Here is a 16,209-nt window from a genome sequence, read left to right as displayed (position 1 = left end):
CCCCCAACGGCATACAACTGAAGAAGCTTCAGTCTCTCTGTCTGGCTCATCAAAGCTTCAGGCCTTCAACGTCTAGCTGTCTGGAATCATGCCGACATCTCCCCGGGCTGTGTCTGTAACGTCTTTACTTTATCACAGCTGGGAAGAAAATGATAGGGCCTTTCTCTCCCTCCTGTTCCCTTGGGGAGGAGAATGGCAGCTTCCTTGCTGTCTTCAGTGTCACTACAATCAAAGGTCCTGGCTCCCCCTGAGACAGGGCGGGGACAGTGCCAGGCCAGGGTGGAGAGGATGCAGGTCTGATACCCAGAACCCTTTCTCAGGGAGTAGAAAGATGCCAGTTCCTGCCTAGAACATGCTAGGCCTGTCTGAAGGCCAGAAGCTCACCCCACTGTAGAGGACAGTGGGCCACCATCACCCAGAAAATAGTTAGGGACATTTAGGGACAAATGGCCACCAGAAAGAGCAGCGAGAGAGCATTTTCTTAGCCATCCAGAAGGCTGAGGAGCACCAGGTGGGGAGAGGTACAAAAGCCACTGACACCCCAAGTCTCTGGACACTGCCTTAACCCTTTCTACAGCTTTTCATGAAGCCAGCCAGGGTCCAGACAGGCGGCTCATGTGTCTCCCCATCTTTGGTTAGGCTCCCGTGAGAAGATCTGTCTTACAGAGCTGAGCTATGCCTCTGCGAGTTATTTTTAGCCCTGGTGGTAAGCATTCAAGTACAGCTCACCTATAGGGATATTTTTATGGAAGAGACCTTCAGTTTAATGAGGTCTGGTAAACAGAGACAGAAAAAAAAAATCATCAAAACCCTAGTGGGCGTTCTGTAGGCAGTATTGCTGTAGTCACCACAAACCTCGGAAAACTGACCTTCCCTGAGGCCACCACTACACCTTCTACTCTCTGTGCAGTGATTATTTCCTTCCTGGTGGCCCAGAGAAGTAACTCAGCTTGGGCAAAGTCTGCACCGCTGGTATACGAGAGAGCTAGGATTTGGATATAATGTGACTAAAACTCAAGTTCTTAATCGCAGAGTCTCAACGCCTAACCCTTGCATCCTGACACTCTTCGCAGAGCGAGCGGTGAACCTGGTAGTTTAACTGAAAGCAGAGTTCCCAAAAGATAACATCAACAACTATCTTCACAATAAAAGATAACACACAGACCTTCCAGGGTGCCCTGAGTGAGGTCAGTCCGTTTCCCCCTTGGTGGAGCCTGAGTTCCAGTTCAGGGAGGAGGGCTACACGGGAAGTCTTACAAGGGTGAGCAGGAACTTCATGTGTGTGCTCCCCCACATCTAGCCTCACTGCTTAACAAAGAGACCCACAAGCTGTGCTTCATCAAGCAAATTCTTCAGTTCTCAGTATGTGCGTGAACCACTTACTGGGAAGATGTTCCGGGAAGTGATTTGTCAGAATAGCAATCGGGGGAGCTTAAACTAAGCTGCTAGCATGCTGCATGACACGATTCAAGGTCCCATTACTGTGTACAAAGTCCACCCCCAACCCAAAAGCTCTTACAAATGTGAGACATGGCTGGATTTTGTTTTACTTGAAGAGTCTCTCACTGACCAGAGACTCACTAGTAGGTTAGGCTGGTTGAACCCACCCACCTCCCACCCCCATTTCTACTTTCTTAGCACTGGGGCTACAAGCTTTACCAGAGTGGTCTCTCTCAGCCCTTCCTCATTTTTATGGGATAAAATGGTGATTAGAGTCTCAACTTCTATATTTTCAGCTTCAGAAACATTAAAACAAAACAGGATGTTTGCGGGCATGAGACTTCTGGATGCCTGTGGGCTGGGGACAGAGTGGGGTGGGGTGGCACATGAGGCAGAGGAAGGAAGAGGCTTCTTTCCCATCTTGAGTGTGTGGTTTGTCTGGGAACCTTCTTGGTTCTTTTGCCTCCTGGGAAAACAGGATGCAGAAGTCACCCTCCTCTGGTCCCTTCTAACAGGAGCAACAATGGGAGGTAAGGACACAAGGCTTTCAGGGCTTCTGCCTCTCAGCAACATTGTCACAGGGAAGAAACAAAACAGAGGGGAAACCAAACCTGCATGTCAAGCCTGGCAGCTGGATTTGAGCTCCCTGGGGCAGAGAAAGCAGCTTTGTGTTCCTGTTTATAACCGGGACAAAGCTGGTCATACAATGTGATCCATTTTGGACACTGGACCCCAGTGTGCGCTGAGGACAGCAGAGTAGTGAGGTGGCTGTCACCTCAATAAGGAATGTGAGGAATCATGCTCCGGTTAAGTTCCAACAGTTGCCTGTCACCTTGAACACAGTCTCTGTCGCCTGAGCACATTCGTGCCAGGTCTGAGGACTCGCTTAGGGTCACCTAGCAAATGAGGGCTACATGTAGGACCCTAGATTTTATAGTCTCTTTATGTCATTGATTGGGCTGACATAGACGGAATCTGTCTAGCTGCTCTGAGAAGCGCCCCGCCCTCAGAGTAATGGCCCAGGCTGAAGTAGACAGAAGCTCAGAAACAGTTCATGCTTGGCACGAGATGTTGCTATCTTCCAGCCAGAGATGGAGAGCAGCCACTAGGAAGCCAACCAGGTGGTGTCACCGACAGGGGCAGGAGAGTAGGTCTACCTACCCATGGAAGATCCAGGTGCTACACTCATCCGCCTTGGTAATATAATTCTCTGGAAGCAGCCCCGAGCAGCCGGTGGTCAGCGAGGTGCCATAAATCCAGCCCTCGCTGGTGCTGGTCTGTTCCATGGGAGACATGAAGATGAAGTCCCCAGGGACCAACTCCAGCTCATCATCATTCTGAGGGGAATAGGGGTAGATCACCTGTAATGTCTGCAAAAAGGAGAGGACATGTGAGACCCATCCACCATCCTCTGGAGCACCTCAGTAGACCAGAGTCTACACACACAAAAACTAAGTGTGCTATGAACAGGAGTCCCTGGGCTCACAGGCTCTCGGCAGATCGGCTCCTGGTCAGAAAGCTCCTCCTCTCACCAGGGTCTTATGGGTAGGTGCCTGGTGTTCCACAACCTTCCAGACCTCCCAGCCATGCTTTTACTTCATGTCAGGACTCAGAAGTGGGTTTCAGGAACTCATCAGAAACCTGAAAGGTTTTTCTGGGCAATTGCTGGACATACAGACATTCATTTCCCCTATTCTAGCTGCTGTGCCAAGCACTGGGCAGAAAGAATTGTGTGAAGAAACTTGTCCTCTACACATGCTCACAGACAGGCCAGATGGAGAGTCAATTGTATGGCCCTAATTTATTTATTATTATTTGTGTGTGTGTGTGTCTGTCTGTTTGTCTGTCTGTCTGGCTGTGTATATATATTCCATGCTCTTGCATGCAGGATTCCTTGCAGGCCAGAAGAGGGCATCAAATCCCCTGGAAGTGGATACTGTATTGTGAGCTGCCCGTGTGGGTGCTGGGACCCAAACTCCAGACTTCTGCAGGAGCAGTAAGTGCTTCTAGCCACTCTGGAAGGATGGCCCTTTCTATGTGATTCATCTGATAGAGCAAAACAAACCCGTAACTTCAAGGCTCCTTAAGCCCCACAATTGTAACAAAGACCTTGAAAAGAAAGCTCTTTCTCCCAGACACCAGTGTGTGTATCGGAGGGTAACCAGCTTCCACCAGAGAACAGATGGAAGCCACATGTCCTTTTTCTGAGCTCAGACAAGACCCCAGGGCACACATGAGGCCAGGCCATGTGGCTGAGTTAGCCTACTTGGAGGGGGTGCTTCCTTTCTTGGTGTATAGAAAAGTATCCCAGCCCTAAGCCATTTTTTTTTTCACTTTAGACATTTGTTTTGTATTTTTTTTTATTACCAGCAAGAGCCTTCAATAGGAAGGAAAACTGTATCCTATTTTATTTGTTTCCGGACAGCCAGAAAGGAGGGGGAGGCTTTCACAGCCTTCCCTAAGGCCCCAGAGGTGACAGTGACAGGCGTCTGGTTCTCATCTGCTGCGTCTTCAGCTTTGATGAAAGTTAAATGAAGCGCCCTAAGAAAATGCTGGAGGACAGAAGCATGGCTACTTCTAGTGGTCCAGGGTTCCTGGCTCTTGACTGATGGTACTCTTTGCAGCCAGTCATGACTCTGGGGCCTGAGGCCAGCACTGGGTGGCCCTGTGAACTAGCCAGCTGCTGACATCAAGGCGAGCCACCAAAACATGTTATAATGAAAAGGCTCTGCTGGTGAGGGGCTGAGATGTACGATTGGGGTTAGCCTGGTCTATATCGTGAGTCTAGTCAAGTCTGGTCTACAGAGCGAATTCTTATCTCAAAAGAAAGCAAAATAAAGCATCAAACAGAACCAAATAAACCATCTTCTTCTGCAAAACTCTAAAGAAAAGAGCCAGGAAAATAGTTTCTCTCAGAGAATGAAGTTGATAACGCATAGGTTGTCTCCCTGGGGCTTCTAATGAGGGTGCGTGCTTCCGTCTCTAATTCTCCAGTTATCTTTAGTTGCTTGCTGGCTGGCTGTCCTCTGCCCACCCCCTTTTCTCCCCCTCCTGTCCCTCTCTGATGATCACGCAAGCCAAGGGCTCTGCTGAATTGTTTAAAAAAAATTGTCTTCAGAGACAAAGAATTATTGACTAGAAATCTCTTTCACATTCAATTTTGGTCATGTGACGATGCAGGGACTGGCAGCACTGCTGTTCCCAGAACAGGACACGGTCAACCCCCTCAGCTACCCGGGCACAGCTTAGGTAGGGCTCAAAATCCCCCTAAGCCTGGTAGACCAGCCTTCCCTCTGAAGAGCTCAGAGAAGTAGCCCTTCACGCTGAGCATCCTGCCTCAGCTACCCCTGGGAACATCAAGGCGTAAGGAGGATCAGAGACAATATATCCTAGGCATACATCAGAGGGTCAGTAAATAACTTTGGTTGATTGAATTTATAACCTAAAAGTGAAGGGAGTTCATCAAATCTAACAGTATAGCTGGAGGCCGGGCATGTAACTCAGTAGTGGAGTGTGCGCTTGCGTACTCTGGGTTGGGGTACAGTTCCCAGCAACAATATAAAAACGAATAATAACCCAGACTCAAGTACTCTCTGCTGCTTTCCACCCCAAAAGTAGATACAAAAACTCAGCCCACATGTGAGGGACATGAGACCTGGGCTTAACTTGCCCTACATTGTGCTATTTCCTTGTTTTATGTTTCGTGTCTGTTTCTAAGAATTCTTGAGAGCTGGCTCAGCAGCTAACAACATGGGCTGCTTTTCTGGAGGTCCTGGGCTCAGGTCCCAGGACTCACATGGTGGTTCAAACTCCAATTCCAGGGGATCAGACACCCTCTTCTGGCCTCTATGAGTACAGCACACACATGGTACAAAGACATACATGCAAGCAAAACACCTATACACATAAAATAAAAACAACAAATATTAAAAAAATGATTCTCGTGCCATGCTTAGCTTCTTCCTCCCTCATTATACCATAGAGACCAACACAAAGGCAGCTGACCGGAGAGAAGCTGGAAGTGTGGGATTTCTTCCTGGTACCTGCCTTGTGCTAGCTGTTAGGGTAGCTTCCCGCAGGTCCCCCACATCCTTGCAACAGTCTAGGAAAGATCTGCAGCTTAGAAAGGGGAAAACTAAGAACTGGGAAAAATATATGCTTTCTGTGTGCCCATTTGGTGTGTGCAGGTCAGAGGCCGATGTTGAGTGTTTTTCAATTACCTTCTACTTCATGTTAATTGTATGTTTGTGTGTGTCTGTGCGTGTGTGTACCACCTGTGTGAGTGTCCTCAGAGACCAGAAGAGGACCAGTAGAGGCAGCTGTGAGCCCTCTGACATGGGCTGGGAACTGAATTTGGGTCCTCTGGAACACAAGTACTTGTAACTGCCGAGCTCTCTCCATCCCGACTCTACCTTATTTTTTAAGATCTCTCATTGAACCTGGAGCTTCCTGATTTGACTTGATCGGCTATGTACTAAACTCCAGGAATCCTCCTGTCTCTGCCTCCCAATACTAAGACTATAGGTGCTTTTTTTTCCTTCTGTGAGTGCTGGGGTGCTGAATTCTGGCGTTCAAAGTCAGCTCCCTAGCCTACTGTTTGTTGGTTCGGCTTTTCAGTTGGTTGGTTGGTTGGATTTTTTGTTGTTGTTTGTTTTGTTTTAGCCAAGGACTCAAGTGCCCAGGCTGGCCCTGAACTCAACTGTGTAGCTGAAGATGACGTTTAATTTCCAGTCCTCCTGCCTCAGGGAGTACAGGTGTGTACCACCACACCCAGCTTCACACAACTATGGGAACTGAATCCAGGGATCGCGTGTGTGTTCAAGGCAAGCACTCTACAGACTGGGCTACATTCCTAGCCCGTGAATGACAGAAATTGTAGCTGTGAATCTAACTATGGCTAAAAACGAGCAAGCCAGGTTTGAAGCAGAAAATGGAGGCTCCAAAATGTCTACTTTCTGTTTTTCTTCCCTACACGTCTGTGGCTGGTTGCTCTAAGCGCTTCAGCTCAATGTCATCACGAACACGGAAGGGCCCGTGTGAGCTACAACCAGGCACCTGTGAGTCTGTACTTGAGAATCTGGCACAGCCAAAGGATAACACATCACAGTTTTCCTAAGCAACACCGGGCTTTGCTCTGTGTCCTTGCTTGAGTCAGTCTCCTTCTCTGGTTGTCAATTCCCTGGCTAGAACACTCTATCAAGCCTGCCTCCTGGGGAAATGGAGGACGAGGGTGGGAACGGCACACACCCAAGGGACTCCAGAAGATCAGAAGACCCCAAAAGGGACCTAGAGGGGAAGTGGATGCCTTATCAGAAGAAACCGTCATAATTGAGCTTTCACAAATAAGAGATAAAGGGGGTTAAGCTATTTTTAGAAAATAATTCATGTGGGTATTTGCTGCCTCTGGCCTGCTGCACAGACTGAGCAGAATGTGGGTCGTGAAGAAAAGCAGTTACCCTTGGATTTAACTGGAGGGCAGTGTTCATTAGAAGAAAAGCCCTGTAAGATTCCACAGCCACCGTCTCCTCTTACAAAGGTGACTTTTCCTGAGGCCTGGCAGATGCACACCCCCTCCCCTTGACCTTTTATTCTGCTTTTGTCTTTGGAAAAAAAAAGAGTCCGAGGAGCCACACCTCTCTAGTGTCCGTTAGGGCTCCTCTGAGGTGATTCAAGGAGGCGCAAAAATTCCTAAGATCAGATTTAGTCCGCTTAGTCTGTCTCAGGGAGAGACCAACATCCAAGGGTGTTCTCATCAGGAAGTCAGGCCAAGCCTGCCCTCAACACTCCCGAAGCACCTACCTCGCACCCCGAAGCTTTGGTTCATAAAATGGATCTTTCTTTCTTTCTTTCTTTCTTTCTTTCTTTCTTTCTTTCTTTCTTTCTTCCTTCCTTCCTTCCTTCCTTCCTTCCTTTCTTCCTTTCTTCTTTTTTTTTCAAGACAAGGTTTCTCTGTAGTTTTGGAGCCTGTTCTGGAACTAGCTCTTGTAGAACAGGCTGGTCTCGAACTTACAGAGATCTGCTTGCTTCTGTCTCCTGAGTGCTGGGATTAAAGGCATGCGCCACCACTGCCCAGCCATAGAATGTATCTTAACACTTCCCAAACAATCAGGTTGCCTGGGTGCAGCAAGAGGTTCTGTTTGTTTCTGTTCTCTATTTTTCCATGTTAAGAATGCATAAAAAAAACCCTGCCAAAAGGTGATGTATGCTAACCACAAGAACTCTGTTGTTGAAAAGTTGGGGAAAATTGCAACTACAGCTTAAGAAATGTAATTAAATTTGAAGAAAGATTTTCATCTAACTACAGTAGGTTCTCCACTAACTATGGGGTTCATTCCAAAACCCAAAAGGTAGGCCTGAAACTGCAGAGAGTACCAAACATACCCTCTCCGTGTTGTGTAAGCGTATAGCAGAAATTTGTTTCTATTTATAGCTATGGTCAAACTTAACTTGTAGGTTAAGGACAATAACCAATAACAAAATATAGAGGCTCTAATAATACACTGTAATAAAAGTTATCTAAAGGCTATGAATTTGTGTGTGTTTGTATTGTATATGTATGAGTGTGTGTGCCAAGTGTACGCCCCTGTGTGCTTATACCTGTGTGTGTGGAGTCCAGAGAAATAGGCTGGACGTCTTCTTCTACTGCTCTCCTCTTATTCCCGCGATCCCGAAGCTCACCATTGCACGTATGCTAGCTCCTAGGACTCATCTGCCTGCCTCTCAATGCTGAGCGTACAGGCACATGGGTCAGCATGACTGTCGGGAATCTGAACTCAGGGCTTCGTGTTGGCACAGAAAGTGCTCTGACCCACTGGGCCATCCCAAGAAACATGAAACAATAGCTTCTGATAACTGAAACCATGACAGAAAGGGAAGCAGCAGTCACACGGGTCTGCCATGTGTGGCCTTTCTTTAGATGGATCACCCACTGCTGTTGGTCAGAAGACCTCGGTTCTGCTCCCTCTCTGGCTCTCAACAGGTCTGCTGTTCCAGAGCTGACACCTAACCCGAGTCTCCATTGAGATAAAAAGAAGATAACCATTGCCCTTCTGAGAGGCACAGGACTGACTGGAAAGCCACGTTGATTATATCTGAAGAAGGATGCTAGCCTTATACCCATTTGTCTAGATTGGATTCCGTCATCCTCACTTACACCTTCCACTGTGGTGTCTGCAACCTCTCACAAGGAACCAGATGAGTTTTCTTTTTATATTTGTCTGCCCTTTCCCTTGCTGAACTCAAAACTCTTTTCGTATAAATGTAGCGTGTGTGTGTGTGTGTGTGTGTGTGTGTGCACTCACTGGAGGTCAGAGAATCTGATCGACTCTGGTCTCTCCTTCTCCCATACAGCTTCCGGATGCAAACTCAGGTTGTCAGGCTTGATAGCAAGCACCCTCACCAGCAGGGTCATCTCACTGGCCCTTAACGCCCAACCACACCTCACATGCTCTAGACATCAGCCTATCATCAAATAGCTACGGATTTTGCCTTTGTAGGTTTTAGATTTTGGTTTATTCTTGTCTTTATGTGTTCGACTCACCTCAGGTCAGGATAATGCCTTTTTTTCAACATCAAAAGCTTACATAAATATAATATTACATTTTCACTGATATATTTTCTGTCTGCCCTCCATTTTATTCCTATGTCTCTCCAAGAAGGCTGACAGGGCAGACAGAACATGAGGATGTTATCTAGCTGAACCATGTCACACTCGCTAAACCTCTCAGGGAGTCCGCAGAACCTCAATAAAACCTGCCCAGTGAGTCCTGGCCAAGCGCTCACCCGCTCCCCTTTGGTCCCCATGGCCCTGTGTCCCACCGTCAGTTCCCCTTGGTCTCCATCTCCCTGTGTTGCCAGTAGCAAGCACTCCTTGTTCTGCTGGTACCCCTCCCTGTGCCTGGGGATATGCAGGGCTACAGGGAACATTACCTCGTGGTTAGCAAACCGGATATCCCGAGAGAATATGGTGGCCACCCAGTCACACCCAAGCTTGACGTCGATGTTCTGGGCGAGTTTCTCCAGAGTGGGCAGGTGGCTGGCTTGGAAGTGGTATGCCAGGGTCACATGCAGCTGTTTCTTATGAGGCTCCACGTGCACTTCTGAAAAACGGAAGGCAGGATTCGGGGGTTAGAATGAAGAAACTGCAGCAACGCAGGAGACAGAAGAAAGGGCACAGAAAGGTGCCCCGAGACGTCCTGTTCCCCATCTAACCAAGAAGAGAGGGGCAACAGTGAATTAAAGGGGTGGATCCCAGGCCCCGAATCAACCCGCTGTTCCAGAGATAAAAAGCCACACGACAGATGGCTTTTTCTTCAGGAGCTGTGGATGGATTCCGGTTAATCTTTTAGGCTGACTCCTCCAGACGGTCTAGGGTTCATCACCAGCCCCACCATTCAGACGAAGAAAAACGGGGACCTAAAGGGCCAACATGATTGATGTGGAAATACAAAGCAGGTTTTGTAACGGTGTGACTGTCTTTGTCTGGGATCCAGAGTCCTGGATTCCGGGAATGTGGTGGAGAAATGAGGAGGGCAGAGACACTCGCAGTATAAAGTAGGCTCCCTAACAACACTATGTGAACAGTTCTTCATAGGGAGCTGTTATAGAGTGTGGCAGCCTCCCCTGCTCCTACCCACTGGATGCCCGGGGCATCCCCAAAGTCACAGCAACCCATCCACTTTTCACATTGGCAAATCTCCCTTTGGGGTGACAGCGCTCTGGGTTGGGGCCATTTGAAGTATGTACACCATTATTCTAAGATGCTAAATATAAAGCAGAACAAATTTACTAACAGGAGCGAAGTGTTTGATCTCCTCTTTGTATGTTACACGAGCAACAACTGTCTACTTCCCAGGTAGAACAATGAAGAAAACGCAACAAAAAGAAATTAAGGAATTGGAAGAAATGAAGGGATATAGCAGAGGAAGCCGATCTTCTGGGTTTGGGCCGTTTCCATTATACTCAAGGGTGTTTCTGTGGCATGAATCCACGGGACAGGTGCTCGTGTTTTCGCTACCCACACTCTGGGTCTTTAGCACTTGCTGATGAAATGACTGCACACGGCTGAGCCTTCCCGAGCCACCCAGAATGAAGAGCCACACTAAATATACTCGTTGGAGGAATCTGGGTGAGCCAGTAATTCTCGACTACACAGGCATTAGTTCTAGGGCAAAGACATAATGACCTACTTTTCACAAAGCTAGACCAGCTGGGTCAGGGCCATGCAGTTCCGCAGATCACCACCAGGGAGCACCACAGGGACAGAGCCGTGAAACCACCAAGTTCTTGGTGGCAGTAGATTCTCAGGAAGAGGAGAGGGACTAGCAGTCTCCTACACAGAAAACAAGCTCTTTGGCTGTCTCTTATTCCATATGCGCCGTAAGACTCAGCCACAGTCCCGCTCTTCTCATGTAAAAGGAATATGGGACTTGTGTTAGTTCTTGCAGTGATACAGTGGGCTGATAATAGCTAGTGGGGATTTCAAATAAAAACAAGTCCTTAAGGACAATGGGGGAGATTCTCTCTTTGTTAGTCTATCTCTTTGAAATGTTCCATCTCTCCATTGAATCTAGTAAACCCAAGACCGGTCCGTGGGAGAAAGGGGCTCTCAGAAGGGGGTACTAGACCACAGCCAGTGTCTTAAGGATCCACAGTCCTTTGAAGAGTACATGTACTGTGACCCCGTAGTTCTGCAGTGGCTTCTGGTTACACTCTTCCTCGGGCCCAAGCTCAGTGTGGGGGCTTCTCTGAAGAAACGCCACACACGCAATATAAATACTGCTGAAGGCTAGGAGACAAAGGAGTAAGTAAGTTCTGGGGCTTGGAGTGGGTCTTCCTGTCTCCTGTCATTCCTAAATGTGTGGTTGCGGGGCTGGGGGTACCCCCTTTTCATGCAGCACTTGGACTCAGGGGCTGGGGATGTAGCTTAGCTCAGTTCAGAGCCTATGCATGAAACCCTGGATTCTTTCCCCAGGGCCAGGGAAAACCAGATGTGGTGGTCCACAGCTGGAATCCCAGCACCCAGGAGCCAGGCACAGGGTTAGAAATGCATGGTCCAGCCTTAGCTATGCATCAAGTTTGATGCCAGCCCAGGCTACATGAGACCCTATCTCAAAATAAACTGTACAGTAAACTAATCCTCTAAGCCAACACTTTTCAACTTGAGGACTTTTTTCACGATCTACTAGAAAGCGGCTCTGCTCCACTGTGCCCTGCGCTGCGGAAAGAGTGGTCAGACCCAGATAAAAGCATGCAAGGGTAGGAAGCACAGAGGATGAGAACAGGCTCTCTTAGATCTGGCTGGAGGAGACGGAGACACTACAAAGGGCTACATTTATAGTGCAGTGGGAACAGTTGAGTCCCTGGGAGTCATGACACAAGCCATGGGCAGGCTCCTCAGTAGGTCAGCAGGACAGAAAGAAGTGTGACATGTCACAAGGGACAAAGGGTGTGCTTTGCCACACGGGTCCATTTCCACATGATCCCTCCACCTCCCGACTCCAGCCAGCTCCTCTGCAGAAGTTACCATCTGATCATAAAAGTCCCCATACGTCATATGTGGAAGGCTTGGTCACCAACCTGTGGTACTCCTGGGAGGAGGTGTAATCTTTAAGAGGTGGAGCCTATAGGGAGAACTTAGGTTATTTGGGATGTGCCTTTGAAGAAGGACATTGGGACCCCAGCCCCTTGGGATTACTGCAGACTGCTTTCTGGTCTCCTTGAGGTGAGCAGGTTTGTTCTTCTATGCATCCCTACCGTGATATTCTGCCTCAACCCAGGCGCCAACCACCACTGGTTGAGAACTGTGGGACCGTGAGCCAAAATAAATCCTTTCCTCTTTGTAGGGTGATTGCCACACAACCATTCCCATGCCTGCCCTTTTGACCCAGAGGATCCAGGATGACGCAGATAAACGTGGGCGCTTACCTGTTTTGGACGCGGCCTCTGCAGCAAAGTCAGCAGCGAACTTCTTGAGGACCTCAGCGCTGTCTTCCTTGACGAAGAGCCCGATGAAGTTGGAGGAGGTGTAGAGCTCCAGGGGCAGCGGGGCAGAGAACTTACACTTCCAACGGCTGACAGTAGTCTGCAGGGCTTCCCCCAGTGCATCCACCTTGCTGTCCTCGCACTAGGGATAGAAAACAAGCAGGCTTCGTTACAGCCCAGGACTGAGAGAAGCCTGCTTCTGCCCCTTGGCACTGAGCACTTTGTCTGCCCCCAGAGAGCTGAGGCTGCTCATACAGTTACTTAACTAGCACCACTGTCTACCAGGGAGGGAAGAGCCGCAGGCTCTCAATGATCCAGACACTGATTATTATCCGTGCGCAAATGAAGCTAAGGGGTGCATCATGACATCTCTGCCCACTCCCCTTGCTCTAGGGTGGCTCCCGCGAACCTTGCCAGAATGGCATCTGATTGGTTAATCAGAAAATGAAAGCCAGGATTGGCTTTGAGATGTCCCTTAAAGGAAACACAATTTCAGAGGGGTAAACAAAAGCATGGTAAGAAAAGTTAGAAGCAATGTGCTGTGTACTAGAAAACTTTAGGGTTGGACATAGGGTGCAGTGTTAAGTGTTCTTTCCTAGTGTGCAAGAGGCCCTGAACTCAATCCACAGAACCCAAAGGAAAACAAGGAGAGGAAGGCAGGAGCTAGTCAAGTTCTTACCACAGATAAACAACGATGAGGGGTAATGTAAATAGGACTAGCTCAATCAACATTCTATAATGAACACATATATTCAACATTCATGTTATATGCTCTAATCTATCAAGTAAATAAAAAGTTCTTGGGCCTGGAGAGATGGCTCAGAGGTTAAGAGCACTTGTTGCTCTTGCAGAGGACCTACATTCGGGTCCCAGCACCCACATGGTGGTTCACAACGGTCTATAATGCCAGGTCCAGGGAATCCAACACCCTACTCCGGCCTCTGTGTGCACCAGGCATGAAAACGGTGCACAGACATACACGTAGGCAAAACACCTATAAACATAAAATGTATAAAAAACCCCAGAGGATAGAGCAGAGGACATAGCTTAGTTAGTAGAATTCTTGCCTGGTATTTGGGAAGCTGAGGAGTCCACCTCCATTAGCTTAAAATTGGGTGGGGGCAGGGAATAAACTGGATATTGAGGTCACATCTGAAAACCCAACACTGAAGAAGGGAAGAATAGTGTAAGACCATCCTCAGCTATATTGAGTTCTAGGTTAGCCTGGCATGCCTGAGACCCTGACCCCTGACCTTGAAAAAAAACGAGACAGAGCTAGGGAAACAACCCATTGTGAAAGAGCACTTACTCTGCAAACATGAGGACCTAAGTTCAAATCCCCAGGACCCACATAAAAGTCAGGCATGCTGGAGATGCTCATAAGCCCAACACAGGGAGGCTGAGCTACTCGGAGCCTGATAGCTGGCTACCCAACCAGCCTACCTCCCCTGTCCCCAGGTGAGTTCCAGATCAGCAAGAGACCCTTTTGCAAGGGAGTAAGGCAGAGGTAGACAGAGGAAGATGCCTGAGAGTCAAAGGAGGAGAAGAAGTGTGTGTGACAGTGGGGAGGTGGGGGGCAACAAGCAAAGACACAGGAACACAGCCTCCAGCGCTCTTTCCGCTGCTCCTTAGACAACTGCTGTCTCCACCTCCACTTCCACGATCGTGGGGAAAAAGGAAGATTAAGTCTGGGGAGTGGTGATGTCATCCACCTACCCTCTTTGGAGGGCTGGGAGAAAGAATGAGTCTCCAAAACTCTGAATGCTTTTCTGTAAGATCCTGCCATGACTAAGAGGAAGTGACAGTTGATTTAATTCTCAGAGTGAGCTGCTAGAGACAAGGGGTTAGGAACATGTCTTCTACCTGAGACACACACGAACGGAGGCCACGTTCGGAAAAAAAAAAAAAAGCAAAATGTATTCTGAAAAGGCTACCATCCTGTTTCGTGTGGAACACACGTGGGTAGGTCAACCCCATTTCCATGAGACTGGAAGCAGATGACGTGTACTTCAGACATCATGGGAGGGAGGATTGATTTAGCTCTTAAATAAGCTTCTCCACAGACAGAGTGTGGATGAGGAACTGTGGCAGGCGAGGGTTATCTTTCAGTCTCTAGAAAACTCTAGTAAGGCCCCGTGGTGCTGTCCGCATAGGCGGAGAGACTTTTCTTGTCTGTAACCCACTTATCTTGTGCCCCTCCCCCTGTTTCTTGCCCTCCCTGCTCTGAGAGCTGGCCAGCCACAGTGTCACATGCCCGTAATCACAGCACCCGGGAGACTGAGGCAGGAGGATCAGGAATTCAAGCATCAGGGGTTTCAGGTCATCCTCCATGATGCTGCAAGTTTGAAGCTGAGCTACATGAGACTTGTCTCAAAACAAGAGAAAGAAAAGAAAATAGCTCATGAGGAGTACATGTCGTGTAAGCATGAGGAGGTGGATTTCCACGGCCAGAACCATGTAAAAAAGCTGGGTGGGGCAGTACGGGCTGTAATCCCAGCATCAGGGAGGCAGAGACAGGAGAAGCTCTGGGATTTATTGGCCAGCCAGCCAGGCTAGACCCCTTTATGAGTTCCAGATTAGATGACAAGGTAGATGGATGGCTTCTGAGAAACAACACACACACACACACACACACACACACACACAGAGAGAGAGAGAGAGAGAGAGAGAGAGAGAGAGAGAGAGAGAGAGAGAGAGAGAGAGAAAGCATGTATGAAATTACGTCAATGGCTGTTCAGGTGCCAGGCCAGAGTGTCACCCACAATGGCTTAGGCTTGTCCTTCAGGTTGTGGAAGCACATGGTTGTCCTGACACACTAAACCTGGACACTCCAGGCCTCAGCAGATGTCAGGAGTGAGCAACTGGGGTGAGGCCCTCACTATGGACCTCACTGACCCCTGGGGGGGTCCACCCAGTGCCAAGAGCTCTTGAACATTTCCTTAGTCGAACAGCTCCTAGCTTCAGTCCAGGTCCCCGGGGCTGTCTGGGACACTGGGGGCTGGGGTGGGGGTAGGGGGAGATGCGATGTAGCTCACCATGAAGAACTGGCAGAGGGTGATGTGGGGGAAGATGTTGTGGGCCTTGTTCTTCCCACAAATCTGCTTGGACTGCTGCCAGAAGTCGGAAAGCTTCTGGGCTAATGGGCCAGTTGGGCGGAGGTAGAGGACGTACTCTCGCGGCAGGGGGTCATCCAGGAAGGGGTCACCAACATGGGAGAACAACCTGTGAGAGAGAGAGCCAAGAAAGCCTCACTGGAGAACAGTGCATAAGGAAGATCAGAAGAGGCAGGTCCATCCCTCTCCACGCTTCCCACCCCCAGGGCTACACGCACAAGGATTTCCATTTGTGCTAGAAAGATCCACCCTTCGAAGCTTACACTCCCAACCAATTCTCAGATGGAGAGAGACTTCTGTTCTCCAGCGAGTGGTACTGCTTCCTCATCCCACAACTCCCTAAAAAAAACCCCAAAGCTGCTCTCCAGGAAGCATCCTTGGGTTAACTCCAAATCCCGGCCCCACAGAGTGTTTTCTCTGTACACACTCTGTCCTTCAGCTCCGTCTGTGTCGGAGCTCCTGGACCTCCAAGCAAAAAGCGGCTCCAGGAAGGTGGCCTGTGGGCTTCTCTTGGGAGTGACATCCTGGCAAACGAGTAAGTAGGACAGCTTTCTAATTGGTCAGCCTGGCCTCCACACACGGATGCTGAATCTTGAAGAGACTGGCAGGGCTTAGATAATGTGAGCCTCTATCTGGGAGGATTCCGAAAGCCTTAACACAGATCCAAGGAGAT

General features: G+C 48.8%; 1 protein-coding gene across 2 annotated transcripts in view; it reads right to left on the bottom strand.

Moving 5' to 3' along the window:
* Positions 1 to 16,209, bottom strand: part of Ubash3b (ubiquitin associated and SH3 domain containing B) — a 145,385-nt gene that overhangs the window by 22,764 nt on the left and 106,412 nt on the right. For both annotated transcript variants that reach the window (XM_075966278.1, XM_075966279.1), the window contains exons 3-6: positions 15,459 to 15,645; positions 12,367 to 12,565; positions 9,370 to 9,539; positions 2,602 to 2,810 (exon numbers count right to left, since the gene is read on the bottom strand). In XM_075966278.1, coding sequence (XP_075822393.1) covers positions 2,602 to 2,810; positions 9,370 to 9,539; positions 12,367 to 12,565; positions 15,459 to 15,645 — 765 coding nt within the window. The remainder of the gene's footprint in view (positions 1 to 2,601; positions 2,811 to 9,369; positions 9,540 to 12,366; positions 12,566 to 15,458; positions 15,646 to 16,209) is intronic.

Source organism: Microtus pennsylvanicus, chromosome 3, assembly GCF_037038515.1.
Source record: "Microtus pennsylvanicus isolate mMicPen1 chromosome 3, mMicPen1.hap1, whole genome shotgun sequence".
NCBI lineage: Eukaryota > Metazoa > Chordata > Mammalia > Rodentia > Cricetidae > Microtus > Microtus pennsylvanicus.
The sequence above is the reverse complement of the archived record's forward strand: the minus strand, read 5'-3'. Positions and strand labels throughout refer to the sequence as shown.